Here is an 18,786-nt window from a genome sequence, read left to right as displayed (position 1 = left end):
TATATTTCTCTGACTGTTTACCTAGATACCGTAATGACCATTTTAGCTTAATAAAAAGTCTGAGGTAATAATAAAAATGTCTAGGTAATGAGCCAAAGTAGTTGAGTGTGTGTAGGGCTGCACTGATATTCCCTTTGCATTAGGGGTTCTGTTCCTTTGCATTAGGGGTTCTGTCCCTTGTGTTTTTTGGCATCTGACCTGGGGTACGTTTCCCAAAACCATAGCTGCTAACTGTTAGCAACTTTGTTGGTTGGCAATGGGAAATAGCATCGCAACTAACAAAGCTGCTAACTTTGTTAGCAGTTATGGTTTTGGGAAACACACCCCAGTCTGTGACAGATATCAGGCTGCTGCTGCTGCTGCTTACCTCAGCACCAGACCTCTCTGGATGTCCTTCTGCTTACCTCAGCACCAGACCTCTCTGGATGTCCTTCTTCATCTTCTCCGTCAGATGCTCCACGTTCATCTGTCGAGGCAAGAGACAGCAGCCATTACAGAACTGCACCCACTATCTGCTTTCATCAGAGACGGAGCAGAGAGCAGCGACTACAGATCAGCACCGCTAACTTCCCTAATCAGTGAGGAATGGTGGTGATCACAACACTGATAATGATGATAATAACACTGATGGTGTGACATCATTTCCTGTTTGAAGTGGGTGAGTGACAGTGCACCTTCAGATCCTGGATGTTGAAGGGATCTTCAAAGATATAGGCAGCGTCAGCACCCACGGCGATGCCAGTGGTGGTTGCCAGGTAACCACAGTAACCCCCCATGGTTTCCACGACAAACACCCGTCTCTTGGTGCCCGATGCGGACTGCTTGATCTTGTCGCAGCTCTGAGGAGAGAGAGGAAAATCGTAATGAAATATTTATACCCCAGATTTAACAAGCAGAGAGAGAGAGGTTTCAGGTTTCAGCAAACGCTCAAGATGGCATCATTTTTGTACTCCTTATACGCATTCTATACAGGTTTATATAGAGTGAGTCAGTTTCGTTTGCATCATGTAAGCAGAAAGTGTTTGGTGAAAATGCATACATTGCTGCATCTTGATATATTTATGTTTACATATATATATATATATATATATATATTAATGTGTTTTGCAGTTTGCTCTGTGCAGTGCAACTGTAGTGGTGGTTGAGGTTGACTTGTCTCCCCACACTCACAGACATGGCCGAGTTGTATATTTGTATGTGTTTTGCAGTTTGCTCTGTGCAGTGCAACTGTAGTGGTGGTTGAGGGTGACTTGGTTCCCCACACTCACAGACATGGTGGAGTTGTATATTTGCATGTGTTTTGCAGTTTGCTCTGTGCAGTGCAACTGTAGTGGTGGTTGAGGTTGACTTGTTTCCCCACACTCACAGACATGGCCGAGTTGACGGCGGTGTCAGACCCAAGGCTGAAGTCGGTACCCGGGACGTTGTTGCTGATGGTGGCTGGGATGATGCACATAGGGATGCAGAGTTCGTCATAGCGACCGCGCCCCTCAACCAGCTCCAAGATGCCCTCGTACGCCTGTGGGGAGAGGATATTTATATTTATGCACAGATGAGTCATATGCCTGCGGGGAGAAGATACAGTATTTATGTTTATGTTCAGATTAATCTTATGCCTGTGGGGAGAGGTTAGAGGTTATTCATATTTAAATGTAGATAAATCCATATGTGTGCACAGTGAAGATAAGGGGAATGCTCTGTTATAAATTCAAGTCCCTGAGCTCTACAGTCTGATTAAGTTAATGAAAAGGATCTTTTTGAATGGCATTTCTATCAGGCCAAGAGAAACATGCACCTTTGTATTTTCCACCAAAAATGTATATGGCACAATTCAATAAACATCACAGATTATTATTATTGTTTAATTATAGTATTATTTTTTTTATCTGCCTTGCTTTGAGCATGCATTACCTCAAAACCTCCAATAACTAGCATTGACTGGATGTTGAACTTATTGACGTTCTCCACCAGTTGCTCCATGCAAGTGCTTGGCAGAGTCCTGTTGGAAGGAAACAAACATGTTCAGTTAGCCTATTATCTGATTTGATTGGCTTTGAGCTCAATTAGCATCAAACTGGCTAATAGGCTAACTGAACAAAACAGAACAAAACACCAACACATCTCTAGGTATGGTGAAGGGTGTGTGATGATGTGGGGCAATTTTAGTTCTATAGACCAAGGGAACTTTATCAGGATGCATAGTATCCTGGATCCATGAAATAAGTGGCCTTTTAAAATAAAAAAAACTGCCTGCCCCTAGGTTAACCCTATGTGTTAAATTCCCATAGGGTTACATAGGGGTGCCAATACTTTTGACTCCAGTATTTTGGGAAGAACATTTATTTATTTATGATACATTATTTATTCACAAAGAAAATTGGTGACCTTAAAGTTGGATTTTTCCTCATTTTATTACTAAGCCATTAACATTAATGTATTTTAGTCAACTTTAGCATGGGTGCCAACAATTTCAGCCATGACTGTAAATGGCAGTAGTTGTTGTTGTTGTTGTTGTTATTGTTGTAGCTTCTTACCGTTTGGTGCCCAGTATTGAGCCCCCTTGGCCCGTCCAGCCTGCCACGTCATGCCACTGTATTTCAGACACCTGCAGACGAAGCACAGGGCTCATCACACCACATACTTACTTACAATGCTACTCACAAAACTGGACAAAAACTGACACAGGTGACCATTTCAACATGATGAGAAACGTCACGATGGAAGGGATAATCTTAAAATACTTTAGTTCTTTAGTTATGATTGTTTGCTAAAGCAGTTGAACATGGGGAGCTGGAGACAAGTGAATGACAACACTACTGCTGAAGAAACACTTTGTGTAATTCTGAGGTTTTGGGTCTTGTTGCAATATTGGTTTCTCCACCATCTGCTGTCCTCACTCGTGTTTGGTCAGTACACCTCCTTCAAGTCAAGTCAAGTCAAGAGGTTTTTATTGTCATTTCACCTTGTAGTTACAAAGTGGAACGAAATGTCGTTGCCACTGACTCCACATAAAAACAAAGATAAAAGATTTAAAAAAGTCACTGATAAATAGATAATAAATATTTTAGCTATATACCCATAAGCACAGTATTGGGGGGGGGGGGGGGGGGTTACTTAGAGTTTAGAAGTCTTATAGCGTTAGGGAAGAAGCTATTGCAGAGCCTAGTTGTTCTGCACCTAAGGCCTCGGTAGCGCCTCCTGAGGGCAGGAGGGAGAACAGTTCATGGTTGGGGTGTGTGGGGTCGGCAATGATTTTTCCTGCTTTTGCCAGATGGCGGTTTTTGGCAATGTCTTTGATGGGGGTGAGAGAAGTGCCAATGACCTTCTCAGCAGCTCTCACCACTCTCTGGAGTGACTTCAGGGCCATGCAGTTGGTCAGAATGCTCTCGACCGTTCCCCTGTAGAAGGTGGTGAGGATGTCTGGAGAAAGATGGGCTCTCCTTAGCCGTCTCTGTTGACGACTCTGAAGTGCCATTCTTTCATCTTAACTTATCCTGTGGTATACGGGTGTTGTGTAGGGCTGTGCAATAAATCGATTTTAAATCGCAATCGCGATTACGTTTTTAGGACGATGTTAAAAATGTGAAATCATAAAAATTGATTTTTAACTAGGGTAATTACGGTACTTACTCTCCAATTACTTTGGAGAGAGGAAAATCAGGATTTTAATTTTGGGCAAAACCGAACAGCTCTAATGTTGTGTTAGTAATATGATTGCTCTTCACATATAATCAATATATTTACATTGAACACATCTGCAAATCAATATATGACTGAGAGAGTATAAACTAAACTGGGACAATGCAGTGGTTAAGAGCTAATGAATTACGGTAATACATTTATGAAGGAATGAGTGCCCACCTGGGAATGTACACATTTATACCTCCAACCAAAGGAATATAGTGAGTAAAGAGAAATAAGCAGAATATACATACACTATAAAAACTTTAAGCATAATGAACTCTAAATGAGGTGAGGTGTTACCTGTCCGTTGGCGAGTCCGTAGAAGCCGTCGTTGACGGTGTAGACCCGGTGCCCCTGGGCCAAAGCCACTCTGACAGCCGAGCGCACTGCGGCGTTCATGCCCGCGGCTGGGGCACCCACGTTCAGGATCGCCATCGAGTAGCTGCTCTGTTGGCACAGGAACTGTTTGTTTAGTTCAGGATCGCCATCGAGTAGCTACTCTGTTGGCACAGGAACTGCTTGTTTAGTTCAGAGGAACTAAATGAACTTAATTATACTAAACTAACTTCATTCAGTTTCATTTGCACCGTGTCTGGATATATCTGGAGATGTTGTTCTGTTAATCGTGAGAAATAGATACACCAGAGAGCATCACCCACAACTACACTTTTGATATTTTCAATCTGGAGATAATTGCGGTAACACAGTGTTCAACCCTTCAACAAAGTGTGGCAGTTACAGATGGTCCAGCAGAGGGCTCTTGGACTAAGGCCTGACTAGCCTGCCTGAAGTAGGCAACAGGAGGTGTTGGGAAGGCTGGGAAAGTACTTACCCAAGTTAACATGTACTAGATAACTTTACAAATTCACAAACTTGCAAATTTACAAACAAATACATTTGATTGGTGTATGTAGAGTTTTATATCGCAAGATAGACATTTAAAACAAAGCATTGTGATCACTGTAGTGACAGGAGGAGCAACACAGGAAAAGAGATCAACTGGAAAGCACTTTTAGCAGATGCTTACATACAGTAAGTACATTTGGAATCATATTATATCTGAGTACTTTACTTTATTATTGATTGGTAGATGGAAGGACAGTGGACATTCAAAGACAAATGAAAAACCATGCTCAAAAATTCTGACAAATTAATGGAGTTGCATAGCAATAGAATGGATGCAAACCCTATCACCAATATTTTGATTAGTGACTGTATTTTTTTTTTTACAAATTAATGACAAATTAATTTGTCATTTTATTAATTTCATTTAATTCCGTAACCCCGATGAAAATACTTCATTTTAGAGGGTTTGTGCGTCTCGACTTACTTTACTTCCAGTTGTCCCCTAAGTGGTTGAGAGTGAGAGTTAGTGTACTAGATCATTATTAGCATACTTCAGAAAGTATGTAGCTAATTGTATTAGTCTGAATCTCAGGAGTGCACAAGGACGAATAATCTGCCTGATGATGGATGGAGATGAGCACTTGTGAATAGCCTACCTTGTCTTGAGCTGGTTTCTGGTGAGCAAGTAGCTTGTAAATATTCCAGTTGTTCTCGAAGCTCCTGCAATAACAAGCCATGGTTTCAGTAAAGAATCACAGAGCCAATGACAGATGACATAAAAACACAAAGCACAAATTCAATTGAACTTGATCTTCAGTTGAACTTACTGACTGTGAACATAAAACATACATTCTATTCTATCACAGAAACATTTTCCCAACATAAACTAATGTTCACCTTTGCGAATGCTGCAGAAAACATCAGTCAAATAGTTGTGGCTAAAATGAACCGATTCATCTACTGATCACCTACTAATCACGAGACACACACTGACTGGGTCTGTCTGGCTCCATTGAAGGGGGTTTCGTGATTATAAGGCCCAAAACACCTAATAGCATTGAGGAACACAGCTGAAGATGTGTCCCAATGGTAGCAACAGCTAGTGGTCCCCTACAATATCTCCAGCAATTGTCGTGCTGAGCTTTCAGGAATGGTAACACCCTGTAATGCTGCTCTAATAACATACTGATTTGGACCTTTTTCAGCGTAATAAAGCAGATAGTGTAATAACTTGCTAGTAACAATACAATTTCTGAACCAATAACATCATATATGTGTGCCGATAATACATTGGCTGGTTGTTACGTTATTGGCTGTGCCCTCACCTGCCTCTAAGCTGAATTGTTTCATCAAAACGCTTCTCATTCATGGCCTTCTGGACTTCTTTAGTCTGGAAACACACACACACACACACACACACACACACACACACACACACACACATACACTTCATGTCTCACATTTACTACACGTTTATTTCTGAAGTGATATTCACATTTACATTTTTCTTACATATTCTGTGTTTACCACTGCAGGTAGTAAACATTGAACGTAAAATGAGACTTTCATTGTAATTAACTGTCACTGAAGAATCTTCAGCATATCTACCTGCTCCCAAATAAATCTTGACGTAAACATAGTGCCTGTTTCCTGTACATGGATTATTAAGCCATTAAAGTCTCTTTCTCTCAGAGGAAATCTTTAATAAATAAAGTTCTCCTTTCACACAGGACTAGGATGTACAGGACCCCATCCGTTAAACATCTACTGTAGTATGGAGTCCAACTATAGAGACCAGCGGTCGGTCCTGACTCTGTCATCTGACCGGCGCACTCACCATCTCCACACACTCCATCAGGGGGAGCCTGGTTGCCTGGTTACCCGACAGGCCGATGACACAGGCTGGGGTGTCGGGCGTAGCCTCCAACAGTGCGATCACTGCCTCCACGCCCAGCCTACTGCTCTGGGGAGGGCAACAGAACATGGCAGGGAGGGGGGGTGGGGGGGGGGGCAAGGCAAGTTTATTTTTGTAGTACAGTTCATGCTTTGCAAATGAGCAGATAAAAGAGCATTGGAAAACAAGTTAGTGCAAATGATAAAAATGAATAAATCAACCGTAAAAAAAGGAGACACAAATAAACAGAATTGTAATCAAATGTGCGATTGCTTTTCGGGTGAATGGGCCACTGTTTGAATAATTACGGTCCTCTGTAGGACCTTTGAAGCTTATTTAAATGACCCTCTGCGAAAGAACCTGTAAAAGTTCTCTTCAGTAATCTGGAAGGTTCTCAGCCTTTGCCTTATGAACCTTTAAGGATTCCATGTAGTACTTTACTTCTGGGAACTGCAGCGGCTACCACGCAAGTGCTATACTGTAGGTGTCAGTGACTGGTGACTTACTAAAACTCTGTCGAAGGCCGACGGTGTGCCTCCCCTCTGGACGTGCCCAAGCACCGTCACTCTGGTGTCATAACCCAGCCTCTTCACAATCAACTACACAGAGGGACAGAGGAGAGAGAGAGAGAGAGAGAGAGAGAGAGAGAGGGAGGAAGAGAGAGAGAGAGAAAGAAACATCATAGTCATTTTAGCAAAAGCACACACAGTAGAATATTCCCTTCTACAAATTCAAGTTTATACCAATAGTTTAATGCTATTATTTTTTGTGTTACAGATTTGTTACAAAACACAAAATAATGTATCGGCGAACATAATGGACTTATTTTGGAAGTGCTATATTTTCCGAGGCAGGTACCCACATCTTTGACATAGGTGGAGGAGATGGGCTCTCCAGACAATGAGAGGGCCCCTTCAGCCATGATGACGATGTTCAGCCTGGAGCCCTTGCTGCGGCTCTGTACAAGACACCAGGAGAAGAGGTCAGAACACACACACACGCACACACACACACACACATTGTTGAAAGAGCCAATAAACTTCCACGTTCAAGTTAAAGTTCAAGTTTATTGTCATGTACTTATAAAAAGCATTTATAAGTAATTAAATTTCTTGTGCTCAAGTGTCCATCAACTACAGAACCACCCATCCACTCATCTGACTGCCCGTTGGTGACTTGGTCAAGAGACTGATTAAAAATGGGGCCCAGATTCATCTATGGGGTTGGTCTGGTGGGCTCAGGCCTTTGACTCTGTGAAGCACTGGTAGCCTATCGTAACATAATTCACTGGACGTTGGTTAGACCAGTTAGCCTATAGCTCCTGTTTAGCTATAGGCTAACTGGTCTAACCTACTTCTACCCTGGTGTCAGGCCTGGTTATTGCACACACAGAGAAGAGAGAGTATGTCCTCTTGTCTAACTCTGGAGTAGACAGCACATAAGCTAACTTCCCAAAAAGCTGGCGTGTTCCTCTAAGACAATGTCAATTCTTAATGGCACAATAACAATGGCTAATACTGAATTGAATTGCCTCTAACACAGTGGCCTAGAAGTAAAACCTCCAGCAAAGGGGTAGATGTCAGGCGTGGAGGGACACTTACGTGACTCTGCAGTAAATATATACCAGACTAGGAAGTGACTAAAACTGATGCAATGGAAAATAAGTAGTAGATTTCTTTGTTGACTCCCCGGTGGTCTGACCACTGAGTTGAACCAGACAATGTTGTGCTTATGTTTTAACCTCCATGTCATGTCAACCCAACTGTTCCCACCATTAAGCAAAAATGGAGATTAAACAGTGAAACAGTTGAACAAACACTAAAAAAAAAAGGGATTAAAATGCATTTCTATCTGCTAATGTACAATATATTCATGTGCTGACAATCCACAGACAAAAAGATGGGGACATCTGGAGTCCAGGAAGTGAAAGTCTTGCCTTACATTATTTCTACCTGTGCACTTAACACAGGTAATATCACTCGTTATCTGATCTACCTGGCAGCTAATTAGGACGAGCTGGTTTACTAAATGGTTGGATCAAATACTTGGCAGCACTTTTACTTTCTGAACCCGGGGATGTCCGCCTCTGTTTAAAATGTAATTTTGTGGAACTATGAGATGCCCGTAACAGATATCCTGCTTTCTCTGTGGGAGTATTGAATACTGGTGTAAGCCTGTAAAAAAGCCTGTAAAAAAACCTTTAAAAACCTATCTTTTTAAAAAAGCTTTCTGTTAAATGTATTTCATTGATATACGTATACATATGTATATGTATATCAATAAAATACATATACAGTATATAAAATATTTTTATATTTTATCTGTTTTAAATTGTATTATTTTTTATCTGTTTTTATCTGTTTTTCATTTGCATTATATTTTTGAGCACTTTGAGACTAACCACAATATAAAGTGCAATACAAATAAAATATTTTATCATTATTATTATTATTATTATTATTATTATTATTATTATTGTTATTTCTGGAGGTCAGGGGGTCGGTGAGGGGCGGAGGATGGCCAGATCTTACCGACTCCAGGCGGGCACACATGAGGTCCTCCCAGTTCTCCTCAGGTGGGTTCTCAGGGATGAAGAGCCAGTCCGCACCTGAGGCCAGCGCAGACACCAGAGCCAGGTACCTGGGCAGGGAGGGATGGGTCAGGACAGGTGAGTCAGTGCCCAGGTCATACTCATATACATTGGCCGGATTTCCCAGATTTGTTAAGAGGCTCTTAAGTGCTAAGAACTTCTTATGAACGCTCTAAGAATGTTCTAAGAACGCTCCTAAGAAGTTCTTAGCACTTAAGAGCTTCTTAACGAATCTGGGAAACGCGGCCATTATCGATAATCTTCTCCAACCACAGAAGTACACAAATTTACGGAGGACATTGTTAGGCAGGTCACTAACACAAACGACCACAAACATAATTTATACAAATCCCACAAACTCCCGTAAAATATCTCAGCATAATTGCCGGGATACATTGTTTTCTACCTTTTCATCTTCTAAACATTACTGATAAAGATAACTGTGTCAATGAGTGACTTAGTGTAAACGTGTAAATCATTTTCCTGAGAGAAGAAGTCAGTTAGTGTGTTTGTGTGTGTGTGTGTGTGTGTGTGTGTGTATATGTGAATGTGCTCAGTTAGTGAGTGTGTGTGTGTGTGTGTGTGTGTGTGCGCGTGCATGCGTGTGTGCATGTGCTCAGATAGTGTGTTTTTCTGTGTGTGTGTGTGTGTGTGTGTGTGTGTGTGTGTGTGTGTGTGTGTGTGCGAGACTCACCCACAGTGTCTTCCCATGACTTCCAGCACGAACGCTCGCTGGTGGCTGTCAAGACAGAACATGCCCAGAGGTCAGACAGGAAATGACATACGCCAGCCATCAGCACACACTCACCAGCTATCAGCAGCAAGCACTCCGCACACCCACTCACTCACTCACTCACTCACTACCATATCAGCGCTCCGCTGTTTCCTCGAATTACAGTAGGTTTCTAGGTCACTTTTCCACTGGCCACTTACAGTTGGCTGAACTGACTTTCACCACATACTGTACATGTTAGCTGCCTTAAACTGTACAGAGGGCTTCACCGGAGCAACACAGATAAGATTTGAATCTTATTTTAACGTGCTAACATAAAGGACTTAACGTTCGATGTGGCAGAACATCAAAACGTTAGTCATTAATGTTAGCACATTAAAATAAAATAAAAATCTGAAGATTTAACATCTGTGTTGCTCCAGCAAATTCCTCTCTCCCACCAGATAGTTACCTCCGTCAAGGAGGTTATGTTTTCATCATTTGTTTGTAATACTCAAACATCGTTTGTTTGTCTGTTTGCTTGTTAGCAAGATAACTCAAAAAATTATGGATGGATTTCGATGAAGAACCCATTCAATTTCCCAAGGAAGAACCCATTACAATCCGTATCACTGTTTGGAGGTGGCAGTTATAATTTTCGCTTGGTGGAGGTCTGCACTCTCAAAGTGCTTTTCTAGTTATTCAGCGCGGTGGAACGACTACTTTTCTGCCTAAAACTGTATGAGATGCGTCCCTCACTTCCTCCTCAGGCTCATAGCATACAGTGCATACCACAAAGGGGGAGCTTTGAATGAACATGTGTCTGCAAGCATGTCTGCTAGTCCTTCGATATAAACACAACCTGTGGCACACTTTTGAAAAGCTGCGGGAACCAGTGCACAAAATTACTCTCGCTCATGCAGAACACAGGGATATGAGGCTGTAATCCTCCATTCAAGAAGGATGGGCCATGTACTGTAATCCTCAAACGTAACCACAGAACACATTAGCACATAACTTTCTCACATTATGAAGTAATTAGCAGGTCTGCAAATGGCCCTGCTAACCGTATCCACTTTTTAAGATGATAAGATAAACTGCTGGTTAGCTGATTACGTACAGTAGATCCATAAAGCACCACCCCTGGCCCTGTCAGATGCTCTAGCGGTTCAAGCGGTCTACAGCGAGATCCGAAGTAGGCCACAGGTGTGTAGCGCTAGCACCTTTGTGCCGTGATCAGGGACAAGTGCGGGCAGGTGGGGACAGCTGGCTAACAGATACCACCGCCGCCATTCAACTGATAACTCCTCCTACGCACCGTACACATTTACTTAAGCACATTCCAGCGTTGCGCAATCACCCAGCGCCAGTGTCTACCAAGCCTGAACGCCATAAAGAAGGATATCTGTGATTCTCACTGCACAGGGAAGTCATCATGTGACTGGAGATAGTGAGAGTGTGGGTGAGCTTACTGTGAAGAGACTGAATTAAGTGCAATGTTATTTACTGATCACTGGCTGTGAATTGTACCACATGAAGCAAACAAGTCAAGTGAATGATCTGCCTAAAGAGATTATTTGTAACCCCGCGTGGCCTGCAGAAAACTCAAGGACAAATCCAGCACAATCTGGCTTTGTGTCAGGGATTTGAATTCTCTTGAAATGAATCACAAAGATGCGTTGCTGTGAACGGCGCTAGATTAAGGATTAGATTAAATGCTGTTTGATCTGTTCTCTGTTTATCACCCCTGCCAGGAGGTCATGTTCTCGGTGTAAATTGTCCGTCCATCCGTCTGTCTGTCTATGTGCAGGGTTACGCAAAAACGCAAAAATTGATACAAACCCATAACATTTTGAAGCAGACTCATTGGCCAATAGTATAGCGACTTAGTTTCACGTTTGCAAAGTGTACAACACAATGAAAGGCATTTAATTGTCTGTTTCCCCAAGCCGTGCATTTGGAGTTCATGAAATAGAGTGTACTGTACATGTAGGTGTTCTCACATGGAAGTGGTGAACTAATGAAACAGTGTGGCCAGTTCATACCAAACTGTTTGAATGCCTAAATGTGATGTTCCCATGATGATAACCGGACAGAGTGGGCCAATTACAGTACACACTGCTATCTCAAGCTCGACTTGCAAACACTTGCACAAAGCTATGGGACTATGAGGTCAGCACTCTCTGAGCGGCCAATCCAGTTTTAAAAGGTTTCCCATTAAAGTCGGACTCCTGGTCCAGAAAATAAAGGGTCTCCTATCAGGTGGGGATTTCCTGCTATTCTAACAGCTATATTTAGTCAACAGAGCTCTGGTGAGAGGAGAGGAAGTCAGTGCTGTCTGATCTCAACTCTGTGTGTGTGTGTGTGTGTGTGTGTGTGTGTGTGTGTGTGTGTGTGTGTGTGTGTGTGTGTGTGTGTGTGTGTGTGTGTGTGTGTGTGTGTGTGTGTGTGTTACCTCTGTGCCGTGGTGGTGATAGCATCCACGATCTCCATGATGCGATGCAGGGCGGAGTCGGCGCCGATGGTCATGTCCGTCCCGCAGAAGTCGTTATCGATGGAGCCCACCAGGCCCACGATGTTCAGGTGATCATACTGCTTAGCTGAGGAGTCCGAGATCCTGCCTGATTAAAAAAAAAAAAAAAAAGACATCAGCTTATTGGATTTCCATGGAACTCATACACGCAATTTTTCAGAAAGATTACTGTACGTAGTTACACAACAACAACAAATCATCAGCCCATTACCTGAGCTACAGTATCTGGCCATCTTGCTATTTTGAGTCTCAAGAGTCAACATTGTTCACACAACCAAAGCGATGAAACGCATATTAATTGTATTAGAGGAGGCAGTACTGTATGAGCAGTGGAGTGGAGGAGTCTGTCTACATTTGGGATTCACTCTCATGTTGATTGTTGTGCATTCTTCTACTCTTGTTCTTAATACATTTACATTTATTCACTTAGCAAATGCCAACATGACTTAAAAAAAAAACTTTTTAAAGTTAACCTCATAGCTGAAGAAATGTAGCAAAATCAATGTATAAGCTGTGACTAATAGTTGGGGAATTATGGTAACACTCGGTAACAATGACACTAGGACACTAAATACTACAAGGCAGAGAAGACCTTCGGTTATGAAATAAGCCTGGACCATGAACATGCTCTAAGAAAATATGGACATTCATTTTTAGCAAATGCTTTTATCCAACACAACTTACAAAATGATAAAAAAAACATTCAATAGGAGACCTTAGGCAATGAAATAAGCCTTGACTATGAACACGCTCTAAGAAAACCTGGACATTAATTTATCAAATGCTTTTTATCCAACCCGACTTGCAAAATTATGAATAACATTCAAGAGGAGACCTTAGGCAATAAAAACACGCCTTGAGCATGAACATGCTCTAAGCAAATCTGTGAGAATGGCTGTGAGAGTAGTGTAGAGTAGAGAGTAGCGCAGTGGCAGCGCCGTCTCCCGGTGAATAACATTCAAGAGGAGACCTTGACTATGGACATGCTCTAAGCAAATCTGTGAGAGTGGCTGTGAGAGTATGTAGTGTAGAGTAGAGAGTAGCGCAGAGAGTAGCGCAGCTCAGCGCCGTCTCCCGGTACCTTTCTCCACCAGCTCGGCCAGCAGGCCGGTCCACTCGCTGCGGAAGATGTTGGCCCCGGTGAGGCTGCCGTCTCCGCCGCACACGCACAGGTTGGTGATGCCGCGCTTCACCAGGTTGAAGGCGGCCGACAGCCGGCCCTCGCGGGTGGTGAAGGCCTTGCAGCGCGCGCTACCGATCACCGTGCCGCCCTGCACACACACACGCACAAACACAACACAGCCACGAGTTAGAATATACAGAGCCGTCATGTGGAAATCTCTATGGCTCTGGAACAGAGCAGAAAAGAATGCAATTACAGTTATGCTCTATTGAATAAAAGAGAAAAGAGTAGAATAGAATAGCTATTATTAAATTCAAGAATAGCTATTATTTACTTCAATATATGACTAAACAAGAGTCTACATGTACATGTACTGTGTAGCATTGATGCAATTGGGAAGCTGTAATGTTTAATAGCTACTGTAGGTCAAGTGTCCTGAGACCCCGGAGAAGCCTCACAGCTATTTTTAGTGCGTCCCATTGCATTTCTGCTGTGTAACTGCTGGATCCCTTCTCCAGTGAAGCGTCCATTTCTAGATGCTGATAGCGCAGGCTGAATTGATTGGATCAACGAGAGCCGCAGGCTGTGATCAATGATGCTTGTGCATATATTATCAACATGCTCATCACTGATGCATTATCAATACGGAGCAAAGACCCAGTGGACGGATGCACACTGAAATAGCCCTTTAAGTGCCCCCTGCTCACTCTCAGCTAGAGCCAGCAGAGAGATTGGGCCGTTGAGACATGGGGTGGGAGTAAAATTACCTTACTATACTGTAACTGACCCTAGGCAGATGGGATGGGCCCTTGAGTCGTGGATCTGTCTGAGGTTTCTTCCCATATGTATCTCCAATTATAGGGAGTTTTTCCTCGTCCCTGTTACTCATGGGCTCTCTTTCAATGTTTAACACTCTGTAAAGCGCCATGAAACATTAAATTGAAATTGAGTAATCTCTAAGGAGTATTTACAGAATGTGGTTATTTTCTGTTATTTAGATACTAGCATTTTGGCCTGCATATCTAATCAGCTCTGCAGGCGATTTGTTTTCACATTAGCAACATAAATTCCACAATGCAACAAGCAGCAAACGAAAGCCATTCCATTTAAACAAAGTGCATTAGAGTAACACTTTGTAAATGGCCACAGCAAGATGAGACTAACATGGCAGCATTGGCACAAGCAAGAGGCACTTTTGATAGAAAGCCAGAGTTCAGGGTGGAATTTATCAAAAGGCAATACAAACCTATGCACACCATAATAATATATCCGTGAACTATAATAAACAAACCTGACAGAATGCGAGTAGAGGACTAGTATACAGATGCTATGGGACAAACCACATACATACAGTATGACACTAAATGACACTACATACAATGAAAACTACACAAGGTCTGGGTTTTGCTGGAGTACGTAAGGAAATGGTTGTGTGTTCAAAACAAAGTAAGGCACGTTAAAATTGGGACTACATCACAGGACACGCCCACTTGAACACATCATTCACTGTAACCACTGAGAATAATGGGGGCCTGTTATTGGACAAACAAATGTAGAAAAGGCATGCATACGGGACCAGGAGAGACCACATCAACACACACACAGTAAAAACTACAAGGTTTGAGTTTTGCTTGAGCAGGAATAAGGCTATGGTCGTGGGCAAAGCAGGTAAGGCACCTGAAACTTGGGACGACAATCACAGGATAGACCTACTCACACATCGCACACTTCAACCACTGAGAACAACGGGAGCATGTTTAAGCCATTAGTCCGGTTTGCTTCGGAACGCCAAATGCAGCGCAAACCAATCTTGCATGGATGTTCCGTCATGAGTAAGTGCTAGTGCCGCTTGAGACTACGGTAGAGAACTAGGGTCACACACATGCAAGCAACAGACCACCTTACCGGCTGCTCATCTCAACTGGGAAGAGGAAGAGGAAGATGAAGAGGAGGAAAAGAGAAAGAGGAGACGCAGAGAGGAGAGACAAATGTGAGCAGAAAGAGCAACGGATTGAGAACCAGAACTAAGAGAACTGGAACCTTGCTGGACACCTGTGACCTGCAGTTGCAGAGAACTAAACATTAAGAACCCGTTAAAAATAAAACAGACCTTTAATGGACATAATTCTACTTCACACCTTTATGCAGTTAAAAAAAAGAAGATATTTTGCATCATCCGTGGTCCTGCAACAGATCTAATGTTAGGAAAGAATATCTCAGACGCCAGCAGCACCCACATGTTGAAATATTTCCATGACATCCTGGATGCTGATATGGTGTCACATGGCTGTAAGTGTCAAATGCTTCCCTGACAGCGTAGAGAACATGCATGCGTCATGCCTGTCATCTCTTACACTTGGGAGCCGTTAGTCGTTCATTTAGTGGGTCTGGACTGAGTCTGCACTTACAGTAATTTCCCGCATATAAGCCGCATTGTGTATAAGCCGCAGGACAGTATTTTATCCAAGTTAAAAGAAACAAAACCATATTAATACCATATTAGCTGCCCCCCTGTATTAACCTCATAGTGGAAGAAATTTAGCAAAATCAATGTATAAGCCGCGGCTAATAGTCGGGAAATTACGGTATGCATCAGAAGGGTCAACAAGAGCCCGGTGGAGTGCTGTAGTGTGATGGGATGGCCTACATCAAGATATGTCTGTTTTTGTTATAATGTCATGATAATATATTACAGGGTCTGTATTCACTAGTAACGCCACCATCTAATCATCCTGACCTCTGTGGGTGGGCGTGTTAAAAGCAAATAAGTCTGAAGGGCAAATATCAAATGGACTGCAATTACAGAGCGATTTTCCACTCCTATGAGCACTCAAAAGGCTGTACAACATCATGTCACAGAGATCAGAAAAAGCACGGGTATGTATGACTGTGTGTGTGTGTGTGTGTGTCATAGCACACAGTGGGGTGAATCACACACTAACCCAGAGCAGTGAGCTACCTGCCCAACCAGCGGTGCGCAAGGAGTGAGGGGTTAGGTGCCTTGCTCAAGGGCGCTACAGCCGTGGACTGGTCGGGGATCGAACCGGCAACCCTCCGGTTACAAGCTCGAAGCCCTAACCAGTAGGCCCCACTTCTACTCTATTCTTTTCTATTCTGGCAGGGCTTCCTGAGTAGGGCTGCTTGATTATGGTAAAGATCATTACACGATTATTTTAAACGTGATTAATCAGCGATTTTGTAACTATCATCGATATTCAAAATGTAAATTTTTTAATTTCTTTAATTGAATTTTGAATATACTCCAACAGGAAAAAATACATGTAAAAATATAATGCACACGACAATTCAAGACAAAAGGAAAGTGTTGTTATGAAACAGAATGTAGCAAAATAATCATTACATTTTGATTATGTTATTTTCATAATTGTTGGAAATCATCACAGATTCATTTGATTAATTGCAGTCCTATTCCTGCGTAGTGTACCATAGGAAGTGGTGAGACAACAAGCCCACGTTTCCGCTCCAAAGAACGGGGTATGCTGACTAGCATAGCAATGTTAACTTGTTGGGACACGAAAATGTGATTCCTATTATGCGATCTATACTTGGCTCTGTTGACTGACCCTGCTGCATGTTAATTAACGGCTGGTGCCGGTCGCTGTAGCTATGTTTACATCTCTGTGTGTGTGTGTGTGTGTGTGTGTGTGTGTGTGTGTGTGTGTGTGTGTGTGTGTGTGTGTGTGTGTGTGTGTGTGTGTGTGTGTGTGTGTGTGCATTTGCATCTGCAGTATGTGTGTGTGAAAGTGTGTGCATGTGTGTGCGCTCATGTCTCTCTCTCTCTATCGCTCTCTCTATTGTGTGTTTGTTTGTATGTGTGTGTGTGTGAATACAGTATGTCTCTCTCTCTCTCTCTCTCTCTCTCTATATATATATATATATATATATGGTGTGTGTGTGTGTGTGTGTGTGTGCAAACCCTTACCAGTTGGATGATGTTGGTCACACTGTGCCAGTGGGCCAGTTTGATGTTATCTCCTCCATCTACCAGGCCCTGGTAGCCCTGCAAGACATCAATACAGATGCTTTACAGCCCGCGGCAGATCATAATATGACTTTATTATAGACACATAAAAGTCACTGTGCTCCCATCAAAATAAACAATAAGGATTTATAAATACAGGCAACAAAATTACACAAGCCAAACCAGTCCTGAGAGAGGTCTGTGTTGCCAAAGCTGTTCTTAAAATTATGTCTCCTGCTGATACAGATGTGTCGTGAAATCTTGGGTCATAACTATCATGATGTGGTTGTGAATGTGAACAGTGGGGTGCATTGACACTTGACACACATATCAGATGGTGCATGAAACAAATGATGGCGCATGTCTAGGGGAAGAAATGTACCTCATGGACGAGATAGACCTTGGCTCCAACATAAATACCCATCCTGGTCACAGCCCGGACCGCAGCATTCATTCCTATGGGGGATAATAATAAAGGGACATAGTATCACTTTCATTTATAAATACCAGCATATTATAATAAAGCCTTTCTCAAAAAGTCCTACAGGATTCCAATCAGATTTTGGAACCAAATCATATGGATTCCAATAGCAGCAATCCTGTAGGATTTAGGAATCCTATAGGACTTTTTGATTGAGCATACACAAGTTATGCAAAAAAGCCTATTGTTTTGTCGGTCCATACAGTTATTGACCCTTAATAGATTTAGTCACATCCGTCGTAGGCCTATTGCTTCATATGATGCACCCTGGGGTTTACACCAGATCCTGACAACTTGCACGTACAAGGAAACACGCCCATCTACGCAGCTCTTGGCATGTGCAGACACAACACATACAGTACAATGTTAACCACGACCTTGTAGGCGACATATGTGGGCTACTTGTGTCACGACTCAGCAGACAGTAACCTAAATATCAAAACAAGTCTTTGTCACAAATAATGTTTAGCCTATTGCTAAACAACATGCATAAATGATTCATTTCCTGTTTCACGTGAAAGCACTGTGTGAATTACACAACTTTAGCAACGATGTGTGATGCTTGATTTTGTTCACTGTAGGCTAAACATCAACAGTAGGCAATTAAGACTCGCGCAAACGTGTTGCTCAGACTACATGTTTACTGTCTTTAGCAAGACAATGTTAGCCTCATCTTTAGCTTGCCTCACGTTCATAGAGTGTGTAGCCTACAGTAGCCTACCTTGGGCATCTCCGCCACTTGTCAGTACTGCAATTGCTCGACCAGACCCCGACATCTTCATCTGTTCCATGGCTACAGAGGTCATCCTAGAGACCCCCGGTTTCGACATTTTTCTGCACTGTCAAGCCACTCAGAGAGAAAACAGTAGAGTACAGAGTGTTTTTCTGCGGGCGCTCTGTACTAACATACGCAGACGCAGCAGCAACAGCGGCAGCTTCGG

At 42.6% G+C, this 18,786-nt stretch overlaps 1 protein-coding gene across 3 annotated transcripts in view; it reads right to left on the bottom strand.

The window, feature by feature from the left end:
• Positions 1-18,786, bottom strand: part of pfkla (phosphofructokinase, liver a) — a 23,618-nt gene extending 4,832 nt beyond the window's left edge. For 2 of the 3 annotated variants that reach the window (XM_062534913.1, XM_062534915.1), the window contains exons 1-18: positions 18,567-18,786; positions 17,747-17,820; positions 17,326-17,403; positions 13,341-13,530; positions 12,182-12,347; positions 9,709-9,753; positions 8,956-9,064; positions 7,287-7,382; positions 6,931-7,023; positions 6,368-6,493; positions 5,856-5,920; positions 5,187-5,250; positions 3,985-4,131; positions 2,535-2,605; positions 1,912-1,999; positions 1,367-1,519; positions 675-839; positions 405-466 (exon numbers count right to left, since the gene is read on the bottom strand). In XM_062534913.1, the coding sequence (XP_062390897.1) occupies positions 405-466; positions 675-839; positions 1,367-1,519; positions 1,912-1,999; positions 2,535-2,605; positions 3,985-4,131; positions 5,187-5,250; positions 5,856-5,920; positions 6,368-6,493; positions 6,931-7,023; positions 7,287-7,382; positions 8,956-9,064; positions 9,709-9,753; positions 12,182-12,347; positions 13,341-13,530; positions 17,326-17,403; positions 17,747-17,820; positions 18,567-18,675 (1,901 nt within the window). In that variant the 5' untranslated portion in view covers positions 18,676-18,786. Of the gene's footprint in view, positions 1-367; positions 467-674; positions 840-1,366; positions 1,520-1,911; positions 2,000-2,534; positions 2,606-3,984; positions 4,132-5,186; positions 5,251-5,855; positions 5,921-6,367; positions 6,494-6,930; positions 7,024-7,286; positions 7,383-8,955; positions 9,065-9,708; positions 9,754-12,181; positions 12,348-13,340; positions 13,531-17,325; positions 17,404-17,746; positions 17,821-18,566 lie in introns of all 3 variants that reach the window. The other variant, XR_009938861.1, reaches the window with a different exon arrangement.

The sequence above is a fragment of the Sardina pilchardus genome, chromosome 4 (genome assembly GCF_963854185.1).
Source record: "Sardina pilchardus chromosome 4, fSarPil1.1, whole genome shotgun sequence".
Taxonomy (NCBI): domain Eukaryota; kingdom Metazoa; phylum Chordata; class Actinopteri; order Clupeiformes; family Clupeidae; genus Sardina; species Sardina pilchardus.
Note: the sequence above shows the minus strand (reverse complement) of the source record. Positions and strands in the feature narration are given on the sequence as shown.